The sequence below is a fragment of the Hippocampus zosterae genome, chromosome 13 (assembly GCF_025434085.1).
Source record: "Hippocampus zosterae strain Florida chromosome 13, ASM2543408v3, whole genome shotgun sequence".
Taxonomy (NCBI): domain Eukaryota; kingdom Metazoa; phylum Chordata; class Actinopteri; order Syngnathiformes; family Syngnathidae; genus Hippocampus; species Hippocampus zosterae.
The window spans coordinates 12,274,961-12,290,307 of record NC_067463.1 but is presented as its reverse complement, the minus strand read 5'-3'; the positions used below and the strand labels follow the sequence as shown (position 1 = coordinate 12,290,307).

Below are 15,347 nucleotides of genomic sequence, written 5' to 3'. Positions count from 1 at the left end.
CACAATACAATCCGTCTTTATTCATATAACGCTCATTGTGGTCACTGGTAAGTGGCGCTTATCTTAGTTGACATTTGGTGAGAGGCCGGCTCCACTCTAGACTGGTCAGCAATCAGTTACATGACATGGGGACTCCAACAAGCATTCACACTCACATTTCTAACTGAACTACCTGGAGAAAACCCACAAATGGACAAGCATGCAAACTCCCTCCAGATTTGTTTAAATTGCGGGTGGGGTGGGGGGGGGGGGGGAAGATAAAATTGCCCAATGTATGAAAACGGAATTATTATACCGGATCAAATAAGATTGTGGTGGAGGTACCCAATGAAATATCCAGTCTGTGTACTACTTTTACCACTTCCAAGACACCTGTTGCTGAACCAGCATGTTACGGGGGTAAAGATCAAGATGTGATCTGTGAGCTCCACGTTAATAGACAGCCAGTTCGAGTGAGTCAGTCCTCGGGTCGTCTGAAGTCTTCCCAAATGTCTGGTAATGCCACTGCATGAGGTTTTAAATGAAGACTAAATCATTGAGATTCATTATTTTTGCTCGTGTGCTTTGCGAACATCCACAGTTGATTGTTGTGAATGATTTGTTGCGCTCTTTCAGCTGAATGACGTTGTTTTTTTTTGCCATTATTCAGACAGAAACATGTCTCCAAAGATCACAGGAGAGCTGCTCAGACAACTCCGCCAGGTGATGAAGAATTGTAAATATGTTTCGGAGCCTCTTCAAGCTTACATTATCCCTTCTGGTGATGCCCATCAGGTAAATTATTTTTACCCCTTTACAGGTTATGTCAGCTTAACTAGATACTGGACGTATTAACTCACAGTACTGATGCTTGGGTGATTGTGCACCCATTTTCTGCTTGTCTGATCTTTTAAAATGAATTCTTTCTTCTAACCTTCCCTTCTCCTTGTACAAGTCACGATGCGAGTAGGACAAATGGGCAAAGGTGGCACACAGGCTGAGGACCACTTTGCTCTGATTATTAATGAGGTGATCTACTCATGTATTATGTTTGTATTATCTCTGTGTCTTTAAGAGTGAATACATTGCACCATGTGACTGCAGGCGGGAGTTTATCTGTGGTTTCAACGGTTCAGCAGGTATGTGTTCTTGATGGTGTTTTTAAATGTGCCTTGCATGAACATGCACTTTGTCTGTGGAAACCTATTATTTTCATTTAAAACAACTGCCTCAATTTCTACTGTTTTTTAATGTTGGTTGTTGGTACTTGGTACTTTTTTGAGGTGGTACTTGGTGTTTGAGAACCACTGCTGTAGTGGCAACATTGAGTCTGAGGTTGTAGATTTTCAGTCATGGGTGGGCGTTGTGATGTACAGGTACAGCCATCGTCACGGAGCAGTATGCCGCCATGTGGACCGATGGGCGTTATTTCCTTCAGGCCACCCAGCAGATGGACAACAACTGGACCCTCATGAAGATGGGTAATTTACAACCTCATTTGCTTGCCAATTAAAAGTTGCACATCATTTGGACTGACTGCATTTATTCACTCCCTGTATTAGGAGTGAAATGATTTGTACCAAGATTTGCGGTGACCGATATGATTCAAGGACTATGTTGTTTCATGAACTGATACGAATCAAAATGAAATGGTGTCTTTCGACAATTTATCAACTGAAATGATTACCTTGGTAGTGGACAGTGTAGGTGAAGATTCCTGCTTTTTCTTGCCAAGATTTCAGTTATAAATCATGCCTATAATAGACAAATAAACAATAACTAATTGCAAACATTTTAAGTACAACAAACACTTCAGATTGAATTTAAAGGAGTTTAACCTTTTCCGCCCTCATCTTTTAACATTCACTGGTATAATTTTCCCTGCAAAAAGTGTAAGCAACATTTCAACAGTACTGTGGCGTTTACATTTAACGCCCCCCCAACATAAAAATAAGCCATAGAAATAATAAAATATTACCGTAATTAATTTTTTTAATTCAACAGCTAATAGCTGTCAGATGCTGGACAGAAGTGGACTGTAAAAACGCAGTCACATAATATGTACACAACAAATATTGATTTCCAGAAAAAGTGTTGCAAAGCCGACAAAGTACAAAGAAAAAAACGCTGGTAACCACACCTTGATAAAACAAGAGTAACAAAAGGCGCTTGCAAAAGGCATGGAAAAATACAAGAGGAAATAGCTTGTGTCAAAAGGATGAGCAAACCAGTTCATAAAAAGTACAAACCGAGAATAACTTACCAAAACCAAAGGGACTACTCCTAGAAAACCGAGAGCAAAAACGGAGCAAGATCAGCAATGTTGGGAACATTGCACACAAGTAATGGCTGGAGCAAGGCGAATTTTCCAACAGTCAGTTGTTGGCAGGGGAGTCCTCATCTCGTGGCTTGATTTCGATGCATGACAGGTGCGCAGCTGAAGGGGAAACGCCCACCGCTCAGCTGGACCTCAAAACAAAAACAGACAGATCATGACAATAGCATAAAAAGCATGATATCAGAATAAACCCAAATAATGGTTTTTTTGTCTTTTTTGGTTTGTTTTTAATTGCCATACAGGACTGAAGGAGACACCTTCTCAGGAGGATTGGTTGATAAGTGTCCTGCCAGAGAACTCAAAAGTGGGGGTCGACCCTTGGATCATTGCTGCAGGTGTTTTGGAGTTGAATTTCTAATTTCAAGAAACACAATGCATAGCAACGTGAACGCTTGTCATCATACCAGCAACATCCATCAAACCAACTATTTTCTGATCCGCTTATTCTCACAAGGGTCGCGGGCCATGCTGGAGACTATCCCCAGCTGTCTTCGGGCAGTAGGCGGGGCACATCCTGAACTAGTTGCCAGCCAATCGCAGGGCACACATAGACGAACAACCATCCGCGCTCACCCTCACACCTAGGGATAATTTATAACGTTCCAGTAACCTGTCACGCATGGTTTTGGAATGTGGGGGGAAACCGGAGTACCCGGAGAAAACCCACAGAGGTACAGGGAGAACATGCAAACTTTGCACAGGAAGGACGCAGCCGGAATCGAACTCTGCACAGTGAGGCTGACGTGCAAACCAGTTGACCAATCGTTGCAAATTCACATGATGCTTTAGGTACGGACTAATGGGCACACAACTAGAATAGCACATAATGAAGTACCTAATTTAAATATCCAATCGTAGCAATCAAAAACATTACCGGTAATACACTTTGTGATGCTATTCAATGAGGACTTGACTTCCCTTCCCTTTTGATTGTTGTAGAATTTTTACCTTTTAAACTATCTGTATTTGATAAATGTGTTCTTTTTCTTCCTGTCTGCATTCCATGTCAGACCAGTGGAAAGCCATGTCCAAGGCACTGACCAGTGCGGGCCACTCTCTCATAGCAGTGCAGGAAAACCTCATCGATGTGGTGTGGGCTGACCGTCCACAAAGACCCAGCACGCAGCTTCGCACTTTGGGATCGGACTACACGGGTGTGTAGAATTAATACACTCTTCTTCCTCCATTTGCGGGGAATAAGGACCGAGCCCTTGCGTGAATAGCGAAAATCCATGGCTGGAGAATGGCTACATGTTCACAATGAAGTCATTGATTCGTAAAATTGCTCCTCAAAGAAAAAAACAACAACAATATTTTGTATACCAGAGAGTGAACGCTACGAAAAGACGCAACACTAAAACTATCTATCATTTAAATTCCCAAACTATAATAAACCCATCCTGAGCACACAGAAAAAAAACAGCAAATAGTTCCGTTTTTTTTTAGCCAAGAACAGATAGCTTCAAAAAGGAAATCTGGAATTTGCAAGTAATATATCACGACTCTGCGGGCAAAACTACTGTATACCTTTGTCTGACCTTTTAATTTCACATTGTCAGCCATGATTTTGTTGTGCTCTTTCTTGGATTCAGACGAATAAGATTTGCAATAAGTGATTACCGATAGATGAGATGAAGACCGTGTGATTACACGATTGACATTATCTACTCTTTTAGGTATGTCGTGGCAAGACAAGATCACAGCGCTCCGTGCAAAGATGACAGAACGAAAAATGTCCTGGTTCATTGCCACAGCTCTGGACGAAATAGCATGTAAGTATTGATGTCATGTGAATGACTTTAACAACAGCAAAAAAGTCCTATGCACCTTCAGGTAAATGGGGAAAAAAATACAAATACGGGACCGTGACTAAAAACAACTCTGCTTGCGTTTTATTGCGAAGAAAAATAATATCCACTTGCGATAACCATATTTTCAAACGACAAAAGACGTGTGTACAGCAGTGTCACGTCTCTTGCCTAAGTCAGCTTTGATACATGATCACGATCCAAGGACCCCGGGATGTACGGGCGTACCACTCCATGTCTATTTGAGCGCCGTGTTGACCGTGCCTGAAGAGCTCTTGGTTCTGATTGCCTTCTTGCTGAATTTATGTTAATTACAGTGATTGTGATTGTCATCATCTTGTATTTGGACTAAATAGACATTTGGGTCGAAGGGGGAATTGCTCAGGCATCTGAGGATTAGAGGAACAGAGGATTATTGATAAATTAAAAATAAAAATAAAAAATAAAAAATTAAAATAAAAAAAATAATAATACAATTTATAGGTGCATATCATAGATTTCAGTCTTGGAGAAATATTTTTTTTTCAGCAGTTCGATTCAAATTGTGAACTTGTATGTCACGTACAGTGTAATATGCACGAATGATGATAGCTTCAGCAAATTCACCATGTCAAGCATTACAAGTCACATAAGAAACAACTAAACTAGCTAGGAAGTTTTGCCTCTGCTTCATTAATTTATTGAATGACTTTTATTTTTTGAATTGAATTAGTGAAATAAACGAAAAATTTCAATCATATTTTAATCCACTGGGATGCACAGATATTTCAGAGAAGAGTTTTGCTGAAACAGACCACTGAATGACCATACAGAAAATAGCATACAAACATTTTACTTTTTGGATAATTCATCATTAAAAATGCCAATAATTGTGACGTTTATGGTGGTTTTCCTCTTCTGTCTAGGGCTTTTCAACCTCCGTGGCGCAGACATTGAGTATAACCCCGTCTTCTTTGCGTATACCATTGTGGGGATCGACACAATACGGTTGGAATACATTGCATTCATTCATTGAATTTACCGCAAAGCTTTTTTTCTTGTGGAAAAAGAAGACAGACCATCATTTTTTCTTTGGATTTCATTCACTTGGTGTGTTTTTACTCCCGTGATTCATAAAACAATGTGCTGTGGCACATTCATGTGAGACAGAAAATTATAGGGTGTGCATGTGTGTAAAAAAACATTTACTTTATTACCTGAATCTTTACGCAGACTTTTTGTGGACATCAAGCGTCTAACCGACCCGGCTTTGAGAGAGCATCTGCAGCTGGACGCGCCCAGCAAGCCCGAGCTTCACATTCAGACGTTCCCATACGAATCGGTCTTCGCCGAGCTGCAGGCCATCTGCACTGAGCTTGTCCACAAGGACAAAGTGTGGATCTGTGACAAGGCCAGTTGCGCTCTCACGCAGGTCATCCCACAGGTGAGAGGATGCTTAAATTGTAGGTGCAGAAAGGGAGACGGGATGACTGTCTACTTTTTAAAGATGGACTATACTGTCTGTGTTTTTTTCTTTCCGTAGCAGAGGACACAAAAAAAAGATGCATATTAGTTTGCATCAAGTTTTTGTGTGGCATCAAACAAAAAAGACTTTCACATTACAGCTGTTAAAAGGCTTGTTTTGTTTTGTGGTGTTGGCTCAGATTACAATCATTCTCTCTTAATAAGCTTTATTAAGTTTGTCTGCATATGTGAGAACAAACACATTCTCAGAGATCTCCGTTTCAGGGAACATACACTCACTGTCTCCTAATTTTCTTGGCATAATCTTGTAACAGGTGTTTTGGGGGACAGGGGGTGAATTCAAACAATGCATCTTTTCATTAATGTCTTTGGTGACGAGAGAGTCAAAGTCGTTGTAAAACGTCTGCCGTTGCAAAATCTATTTGAGATGGTCATTGTCCAGAAAGTATTCCATTTAACAACACCCGGACATAAAACAGTGCCTGCTCTAAATTATTTATTTGAAAATATAGCTTGATGATTGTGTGCAAACGATATCAAGTGTTATTTGCAGTCAGTACATTTATAGAAGAATTTTGTCGTGTCGGATACAATTCAGGATAGATTCCGAACGGGTTTTCTCAAATGTCGGCTTGAGATGTTGTGCAGGAGCACGGTAGAGTTTTGATGTTAATTATTGTGCTTTTACTTTATAGTGATGTCGAACTGCACTGCATCGTAATGTGAATATTTTGCCACGTGTAAGGTGGGGCGGCTGCGCCTCAGCTGGTAGCGCAGGTCATGCATTGAACAAAGCGTGAAGTTCAAAAAAAAGAAGAAATAATAGGCATCCAAAACGAATAAGAGCTTTTATTTTGAAGCTCTGCGCCACTGCAAACTGCAACCACAATCCTAATCATGCTAATGGCTCTTTGGCAGTGTCTTATCTGCCTCCACCCTTCTTTAGATCCGTATTTGCCCCTATTTTTGGTCATTCTTTTCAAACGGTGAGCGTTTCCTTTTGCTGTGTGTACACAGGCACACAGGTCTACCATCCCCTATACCCCCCTCTGCCTGGCCAAAGCGGTGAAGAACACGACAGAGATTAAAGGCATGAAAACAGCCCATGTAAGATTGCTTCACGTTTTCATAAACCCCATCTCAGACTTTATTCGTGTATGATAATGGATGGATGGATAAACGTTCTGTCGTCTTCCTGGCAGATCAAGGATGCAGTCGCTCTTTGTGACCTCTTTGCTTGGTTGGAAAAAGAGGTAGGTAGAGTTTTGTGTATATAAAACTATATACATAATATCTGGGGCTGCATTCAGACAGAATTCCCAACTCAAGGCTGACCCTAAGCCCGTTGCCCATATTACCTGCCTGCATCAGCACCCTTCATTTTGGGCATCATGGCAATTTTGTTCTGCGTGGTTTCGTTATTCCCATCAAAAATGTAAACCGGCACATTCTTGACACTAATCAGTACCATTTAATCACCTTATTTGGCTTTTTTCATTTTCTAATATATAAAAACGGAAATGACAATGAACAACTTGATACGGATTTTTCATTTATTGTGTTATGGTTCACTCACGTGACTGCTTCTGACTACTTCAAAGACTTTTGAAAAGGCTTCGACTCCACTTGGAGCTATTCAGCACCACATTTAAGACATAATTGCTTTCATCTTTGCTATGAGTAATTCTGACAATTCTTTGTGTTTCCTCGGACTAACGACAGCAATCAAGTAGTGTAATTGTACCCGCGTCCTTTTAGAATTGGGTCATAAATCTTGCACAAGAGTTCTTTGTGGATTTGGCCCTAGATTTCTAACCGTGCCAAGTTAGTTATATCCTGGTTGAAGTGAAATATAATCCTTGCTCATGTTAAGTACTCCCTTCACTGTTTTATGCCCTGGGGAAACACATACTTTTGATTGAACTAGCTGTTATTTTGTCCTCTTAATCGTTTTGTAGATTCCAAAAGGAACTGTAACAGAAATCTCAGCTGCTGACAAGGCTGAGGAACTACGAAGGTGATGGCTTTTCTTGAGTGTTTCCAAACTTCATTCAAGGTCATGTCTTACTTCCCAAAACGGTCTCATGAAAGGCTCTCCCGGGGTTACAGCTCCCTCTACAGGATAGAAATAAAATCCATCTATCCATCCATCCGCCCATTCTTTGTACCGCTTAAACCTGAACGGATCTATGCACAATTTAATACGGTACTTTTATTGCTGGGACATGGTGCTTAATTTAAATTAAAAAAAAACAAAAACAAAATAAAGGTTCAAAAGTATTCAGACCGAGGCCACAGTTGTAATCAGTCCCTGCATCCGCAACACAAATTAAAACGAGATCTGCGCAGTGAGCAGTTTGATACAGATTGGATGAAAGTTAGTGTGGCATTAAATGTTCAACTTAAATACGTATTGAACATTTTGATTGAAGCTACCTTTTGGAAAGGTAACTTTCTTGATGGATGTCATGGATTTGTAAACCTTTTCATCAATCCATCCATAAATTTTCGGATCCGCTTATCCTCATGAGGGTCACGGGTAAGCTGCAACCTATCCCAGCTCTCTTTGAGCACTCGGCGGCGTACACCCTAAACTGGTTGCCAGCCAATCACGGGGCACACAGAGACAAACAACTATCTGTGCTCATATTCACACTTAAGGGACAATTTTGAGTGTTCCATTAACCTGCCGTGCATGTTTTTGGAATGTGGGAGGAAACCAGAGCACCCGAACAATACCCACACAGGCACGGGGAGAACATGCAAACCCCAAAGCTGAACTCAAACCCCACAACTCTGTACTGTGAGGCGGTCATGCTACCTAGTAGAGCACTGTGTCGCCCATAATGTAAACATCTTGAATTAAGATGCTTTTGTGTGTATGGAACGGTGACAACAGTATGACTTCAACCTGACATAGCCTACCTTGTGCACAGAGAAGGCAAAAGCGTTTTGCAAAAATAACGAACTGCGGCAAAAATATGTGCTTCAGCCATCAGAAAAAAAAAACTAAGAACGGGGACTGGAGTGTGTGTTCCAACACTCCTCAGCCTCCCTGCTAAGGTCTATTTGAGGCTTCTGGATAAGAGGGTCCACAGGATGGCTTAAATATTCAACTTTTTTTCTTTTTGGTATACATTTAGCCTACCTGTAAAATATTGTGGTCTTGGCGGTCGCTTATTGCTTAGGACGTCTGCCTCACAGTCCAGAAGTTCTCGGTTTGAATCTCAGCTCCAGCTTTCCGGCGACCCTAATTAGAAATGGATGGATTCAATGAATTATTCGAAGCACCACAAAAAAAAAGGCTAATTACAATTCTGATTTATCTTTTGCAGTCAACAGAAACATTTCGTCGGTCTTAGTTTTCCTACAATTTCCAGTGTTGGGCCCAACGCAGCAATCATTCATTACAGGTCAGAGAAGCCACAGATGTATTTGGGTTTGTTTTTCTATTGTTTTGGTCAAGGTGTGTTTGTAATAGAACTGACCTCTCTTTTCTCTATAGGCCTCTGCCTGAGACCAACAGAACGCTCACCGTCAACGAAGTTTACCTCATCGATTCTGGAGCCCAGTACATGTAAACTAATTGTTCACACACAACAACTTAATTGGCATGTGGTTTGACTTGTCTGCTTTTTGGCAGTGATGGAACCACAGACGTCACCCGCACCATGCACTTTGGAACCCCATCTGCATATGAAAAGGTGCATTCAACTGCAGCGAACAGTACTTGACATGCCAGAAGCTAATTTTAGCTTGAACAATACTATAATTTTAGCAGTTTCTTGGCGTTCCGCCTGAAATGACGCCGTTTCTTTGTATTCTTCAAGGAATGCTTTACTTATGTGCTAAAGGGACACATCGCCGTCAGCGCTGCGGTTTTCCCCAATGGAACCAAAGGTACCACTTTTACATTAGTTTGCAAGCACAAAGCAGTACATTCCCATTCTGTGATTGTCTTTTTTTTTTGGGGGGGGGGGGGGTACATGTAAAAGCTCCGTTTTGTGTTTGTTAAGATGTTGACATTAAATACCGTAAACATCTTGAACAAAAATAATTGACATTTGGATCTTTGTGTGTTTAAAGAACGATGAATGTCTTTTTCATTCCTCCCATCAGTATGTATTTGGTGCATTGTGTGCTGACTAATACGATGGCTTGTGCTAATTGTTTGACACAAAAATACAATTTTTACAAAGGACTGAAGAGTGAAGAAAGGCTTATTTGCTTTTTTCAAAAGAAGTACAAATAGCCAGTACAGTAGATACAGAAAATGTGCTTGAGCCTTCTGAAGAAAACTGTAATGCCACTCGCAGTTGAAATTTACCGCCAAACTAAATGTACAGTAGATTTAAAATGTTGCCTTCAGGCCCCCACTAGCTAAATGAGAACAAAAAATGAGAAATCCCATTGCAAACGGTTCACATCCACAGTCACGTTTTTACCGCCTTTCAACAATGGATCTTTGAACACATATGGTGGAACAACACATGTAGACAGCAAATATAATACTATTAATTAATGGCATTTCCATTCATTTGAATAAGTAAAGATGAGATAGGAGTAAATGTGAGTGTGTCGCCTATGGATTGAGTATTGACTGGTCCACGGTATTTATGCAGCTTCACGTGCAAAAGTCAGCTGGCTTAACCATGAGCCTCGTGAGCATCCGCGGTATACAAAATGGATGAATATGTGAGAACAATAACCGAGGCTCAAAGAACATGTGACTGCTTCTTCCTGTCCAGGCCACCTGTTGGACTCATTTGCGCGAGCCGCCCTGTGGGAGTCAGGCCTAGACTACCTGCACGGTACAGGTCACGGCGTTGGCTGCTTTCTTAATGTTCATGAGGGGCCCTGCGGCATAAGCTACAAGACATTCGCTGATGAACCTCTTGAGGCCGGCATGATTGTCAGCGATGGTATGCATTGATACACTACGACTGATACTACAAATCAGTGACACCGACTCCTTTCTGATATCGTTTTTCATTTCTAATTTGTAGAACCAGGGTATTATGAAGATGGAGCGTTTGGCATCCGACTTGAAAATGTGGTTCTTGTTGTACCAGCTAAGACCAAAGTAAGACTTTAAACTGAAGGAAAGCAGGTTCTTCAACCATTTGTACGGGTACAGTATTATTCAGTTGTTATTTCAACTATGACACTCTCTTTGGTTTCCTCCAGTACAATTACAGAAATAGAGGTAGTTTGACGTTTGAGCCCTTGACTCTGGTTCCTATCCAAGTCAAGATGATGAACACGGAGCTGCTCACCCAGAAGGAGGTAAACATCACCCACCACGTCCAACACCATTTCAATTCTTCTTAGAGCCGAGCAATTTATGTTTCACAAGTCGAATATTTCTTATTTAACAAAGGAGTCATTCTGACGTGTACCACAGGAGCTAAAAGTATGTTTGCGTGTCCGTGTGTTTGACAGAGGGACTGGGTGAACGAGTACCACAGGACGTGCCGCGAGGTGGTGGGGGCGGAGCTGGAGCGTCAAGGCAGAAAGGAGGCGCTGGAGTGGCTCGCACGCGAGACCCAACCCATCGTGTGAGGGACCACCCTGGCCAAGTGTACTGTGCCATCCAGTGCTGTGCAGTGATCCTTGTTTGTACGTGTCTCATCTTCATGTTGCTTCTTTTTTAACATGACATCCTATCAAGAGTTTTATTAAAGATCTGTGAAAATCCATTGATGTTTTAATTGTCTTGCATAGTGGAACCCTTTGAGGGACAGCGGTTACTACAGTGGACAGTTTATCGTGTTATCAGGTTATATCTTGTCATTATTGATGCATGAAAGGCTTAACTGTCAAATGACCAGCTTATCACAAGCTATAGGTTAGCTTGACCATCACTTCTGTCTTGGTAAATTTGGAATACAGTTATGGTGTTAGTTAAAAAAAAAAAAATACAGCACATTGGATTGTGCATCACAACATGCTGTTCAGAGGTGCTCCTTTTAGGTATGCTGTGAAAAAAAACATTTTTAATTTGTTTAGCTTAATCTGAGGTGCACTGAAGGAGTGTTCAGGAAATCCGCCTCACAGTACTGAGAGTGAGCGGTTTGCATGTTCCGCCTTTGTGTGAGTTTACTCCAGTTATTTCCTCCCTCATTCTAAAAATATGCATGTTATCTTTCTAAGACTAAATTGTCCCTCTGTGTGAATGTTAGTGTGATTGGTTGTTTGCATGCGATCCGCAACTGGCCCCGCCTCTGACCCAAAGTTCGCCGGGATTGGTTTTGTCTTACCCATGACTGCAATGACAGTAAGCGGTGTCGAAAATGAATAGATGACTACCGTGACGTAATCATCTGCACACACCACAGCAAGATAAAAGGAAAAGTTCTTATCATCATCTTGTGCACTTCTACGAAACTGCAAAACACTAATACACTAACAATAGTGAACATAATGTTAAATTAAAACCTCTTCTTTTTTTCCCGCAGCTCTTCGATTCTCAATAGATTGTGCAGACATGTTTTATGTGGCTGGCTGCTGCTGGTGTCAATATAATTTACTGAGATGTACAGTATCCAGGTAGTATATCTGATGACCTCTATACTTCCACCACAGGATATGCATTGTCTCATCCAACATGCTATAAAACCATTTTTGATTATACAGTACTGAGACAAATGGTAATGCGTAACACATGCTATAATTTTATTCACATTCACCATATGTACAACCAAATCAGTGTCTCACGTAAATGTAGACTAGACAATATACTTCACATATTTCATAATAATTATCTTACTGCACGTGTACTTCCAAAGATCCAGTTTTATGTTGGGAATGAAAAATAAACTCAAAAAGCACGTCCTGACCTTTGACACGTGTTGGACCAGCTCCAAAACTGCATCAATGTATAGTTTCCAAGCTGCGTCATTCGTAAGAGCCACACGTTTCAAACTTCCTTCATTAAGGTTTATAGACTTGAGTTCTAAATCCATCATCGTCTTGGCTGTTGATGAAGTCATTACGGGATTGCAAAAACGTTTCAGCGACTCAAAAATACCAGCGTGTTTTTGCGGCTGTCATGTTTATCACTGAGACAAGTACAATTGTAAATTGGACTCTGGATTTCACACGTGTAAGAATGTAATGCGGCGTCATCCCGTCCCCTAAAGCTGCATGTAAAAAATCGGTGGGTCCAGGATGACTCCACTGTGAGGGTCCTGTGCGTACTCCTCAATGGACAGAAGTGGTGGTAGTGTCACTTCCTCGGCTTTGCCTTCTTCATCCTCCTTGGCTCCAACAGGCAGTGGGTTACTATAGATGTAATAGATTCTGGAGTTGTCTTTAGCTCTCCCTGATCTATGAAAAAAGGCCAGCGGGTTGATGAAACTAGTTGACCTCTTTACCGCCCTGACTGCAACAGGGTCCTCCGGCTCAGCCTGGGTCACTGCACTCTCATACACTTGGGCTCTCTTTGATTGTCTGGAAAAAGAGGTCACTGGTAATTATGGTATCTCGTGTGCTAAAATCAACAACAACAACAAAAATGAAACTGCAGTCGCTCATTCGGTCCTCAATATTTTACCGAGTGGTGTTTGAGCTAAGAAGGAACACATTCAATTTTTGTGGGGATCTGGATAAATATGCACATATATGACTTGTTCACAGTTTGAGACATCGGGTTATCATAGGATGTGTCACGATCTAACAAACAGATTCAACTGTGTTCTATCATTTTTCATTCACTGTTGTCAACAGTTCAGTCTTGGCGGAGGTCTGCGCTTTTCTGAGTGGCATATATGATTGTTATGGCAGTGCGGAAAGCTAACGGTGGCCCACATGCACTGTGATGTATGTGTGTGCATCACCTGCTGCGGTTGGAGCACACACTGATGCAGTAGACAGCCGCGATGAAGAGGATGCACAAGGCCAAGGCAATGATGACTAAGTCAAAAACTTTGACTTCTAGGATGGAGAAATGTTATGGATTAGTGTGAGGAATCATTAGCATGATCAGTGGCTTCAGAAAATAAAATAAAAATAAAATACTTTGAGCAAATTTGTTCTTTCAGATGTGGTATCAAATTTGTAGCTTTTCACATTAATCAGTAGGGAAGACGTAGTGGGGGGAAAAAAGGTTGACGATCCTTGGTCTACGTGATCAAAAAAAGAGGAGAACAGACCAAAAAGCGCCGTTTTCATCTCTTCATCGTGCAGGTCCAAAGTTGCGTTCAGATGAAGGCTGTGAGCCGTCATCGCTCGCTCCTCTTGCGCGCCGCTCATGTTGTTGCTCGCAAAGGAGCAAAGCTGAGCTTCAAGCTTCTGCCATTGGATTCAATCGCAGCTCGGGCCAAGCGATTCACATGGCTTGGCTCGGTCGCCAAGGAGACGCCCACTCTTTTTTTGTCACCCTCATTTCAACTCTCGTTCTCCCTCTGGTCACCCCTCGTGTTGACTGCTCATTATTCGGCTCGAGGGCTTTGTTTCGGGGGGGACGATGAAGGGAGAAAGTTGCACTCTTTCGAACGGTTTGCGTTAACGAGGAAGACCGAAAAGGACACTTTTGTCATGTTTCGACTTTGACATGCTTGCGGTCGCATAAGTCAGTAAATCAGGGGAAACAAGTATTTTTTTTCATCAATATGTCCCCGTCTACTTTATCCAATATAATACGCCTGTCATAGCAGCTGGAGCTGTAATAACGCACTTCCCAGTACATATTATGTATGCTCTGAGCCAATATGAAAGCGTTCCTTTCAGAGAGGAACCCGAACAGGCCTCTGCAGATATTAGCTTTCCAAAAAGTTGCAAGAGCCAAATCAGTCCAATGAAAAACAAAGGCAGCATTCTCCCTTCCTTATGCTTCATTACATCCTGCACCACAATGCCGTTTATTCTATAATTAGTTGAGCATCTTATAAAAGAGTAGTCTGTTTGAAAATATAAACTGTACGTGGAGGCAGTACGTTTACCCACCTGTGTGTTTGCGTGTTGTGTATTCAGCTGCTTCTCAAATTCATGGAAAGCTGCATCATATTTCACTGCACCATTTCAAATGAGAAAAAGTGAGCCTCTTCAATTCATCACAGAAAGTGAAATATTTGATGGCTCTACTTTTTATAGTTTGGATAGTTATGGTTTGTAGCTAAAGAAAATCCCAACTACACCATCTCAAAATATTTGAACATTGCACATGAAGCAAAAAATATAAATAAATACATTCTGTTGGAAATGACCTTCTGAAAATTACTGTATTTTGCTGAGTTTTTAATGAATCTTAATAGACAATATCAGTTTCACTTTTTGAATTGAACAACGTAATTCAAAATAATTTTTGATAATTTTCAAATTTCTAATAGTTGTTTTGTCTTAGAATTGACTGGCGACCTAAGGGCCTCTTGCCCTAAAGTCAGCTGGGATGTGCTCCAGCATGGGAGAAGCATGACATAAAATAATTGAATAGATTAAAATTAATAGAGATGCACCTGCAAAGGAAATATATTACATTTAAAATAACACCATTATTGTTGTTTGAAAAAAAGTTAAAAAAAATGACTAACTGGTATTTTCTCATCAACCTGCCGCGCCCAATATTTTGGTGAAATATTAAATATTTCAATTGAATCCCAATGAAAAGCATTGTGTTTTATGTTTCTCCTTTAAATTACATTTCTGACAGCAACAGATTATACCCAAACTGTAATTATGTAAATATATTGTGAATAATACACATTTCTGTTACCTAATCCAGTTCCTTTTTCTGGTCCAAAAATAGTCGTTGCGATTTA

The 15,347-nt window shown here is 41.0% G+C and overlaps 2 protein-coding genes and 1 long non-coding RNA gene across 5 annotated transcripts; 1 reads left to right on the top strand and 2 right to left on the bottom strand.

Annotated features, from left to right (window-relative positions):
- LOC127613254 (uncharacterized) lies at window positions 1-11,036 on the bottom strand. Of its 3 annotated transcripts, XR_007966122.1 has the most exons (3): window positions 10,891-11,036; window positions 1,667-2,448; window positions 1-1,480 (listed from the first exon to the last, which is right to left on the bottom strand). It is a non-coding gene; the product is annotated as an uncharacterized LOC127613254 (long non-coding RNA). The 3 variants fall into 3 exon arrangements; XR_007966120.1 differs by having other exon boundaries at window positions 1-2,448; XR_007966121.1 differs by having other exon boundaries at window positions 1-2,442.
- xpnpep1 (X-prolyl aminopeptidase (aminopeptidase P) 1, soluble) lies at window positions 474-11,286 on the top strand. The gene is made up of 20 exons (XM_052084182.1): window positions 474-495; window positions 650-774; window positions 1,055-1,118; window positions 1,356-1,460; window positions 2,560-2,652; window positions 3,328-3,471; window positions 3,994-4,089; window positions 5,031-5,112; window positions 5,338-5,548; window positions 6,607-6,696; window positions 6,792-6,842; window positions 7,548-7,606; window positions 8,925-9,002; window positions 9,095-9,166; window positions 9,233-9,293; window positions 9,420-9,489; window positions 10,338-10,511; window positions 10,596-10,672; window positions 10,777-10,875; window positions 11,032-11,286. The coding sequence occupies exons 1-20, from the start codon at window positions 489-491 to the stop codon at window positions 11,149-11,151; spliced, it is 1,878 nt and encodes a 625-aa protein (XP_051940142.1). The 5' UTR covers window positions 474-488; the 3' UTR covers window positions 11,152-11,286.
- A 954-nt stretch (window positions 11,287-12,240) lies between these two features.
- si:dkey-246e1.3 (uncharacterized) lies at window positions 12,241-14,748 on the bottom strand. Its single transcript, XM_052084196.1, has 3 exons — window positions 13,743-14,748; window positions 13,428-13,524; window positions 12,241-13,041 (listed from the first exon to the last, which is right to left on the bottom strand). Exons 1-3 carry the CDS (start codon window positions 13,840-13,842, stop codon window positions 12,726-12,728), a joined length of 513 nt encoding a protein of 170 aa, XP_051940156.1. The 5' UTR covers window positions 13,843-14,748; the 3' UTR covers window positions 12,241-12,725.
- Window positions 14,749-15,347: the final 599 nt, after the last annotated feature.

Excerpts from the sequence above, each read along its gene's own strand:
- xpnpep1 (XM_052084182.1), top strand. Across the intron at positions 7,607-8,924 it reads AAGGCTGAGGAACTACGAAG|TCAACAGAAACATTTCGTCG; the intron begins GTGATGGCTTTT and ends TATCTTTTGCAG. Across the intron at positions 10,876-11,031 it reads AGCTGCTCACCCAGAAGGAG|AGGGACTGGGTGAACGAGTA; the intron begins GTAAACATCACC and ends TGTGTTTGACAG.
- si:dkey-246e1.3 (XM_052084196.1), bottom strand. The coding sequence starts at position 13,842 with ATGAGCGGCGCGCAAGAGGAGCGAGCGATGACGGCTCACAGCCTTCAT. Across the intron at positions 13,525-13,742 it reads GATGAAAACGGCGCTTTTTG|AAGTCAAAGTTTTTGACTTA; the intron begins GTCTGTTCTCCT and ends TCTCCATCCTAG. Across the intron at positions 13,042-13,427 it reads GTGTGCTCCAACCGCAGCAG|ACAATCAAAGAGAGCCCAAG; the intron begins GTGATGCACACA and ends CTCTTTTTCCAG.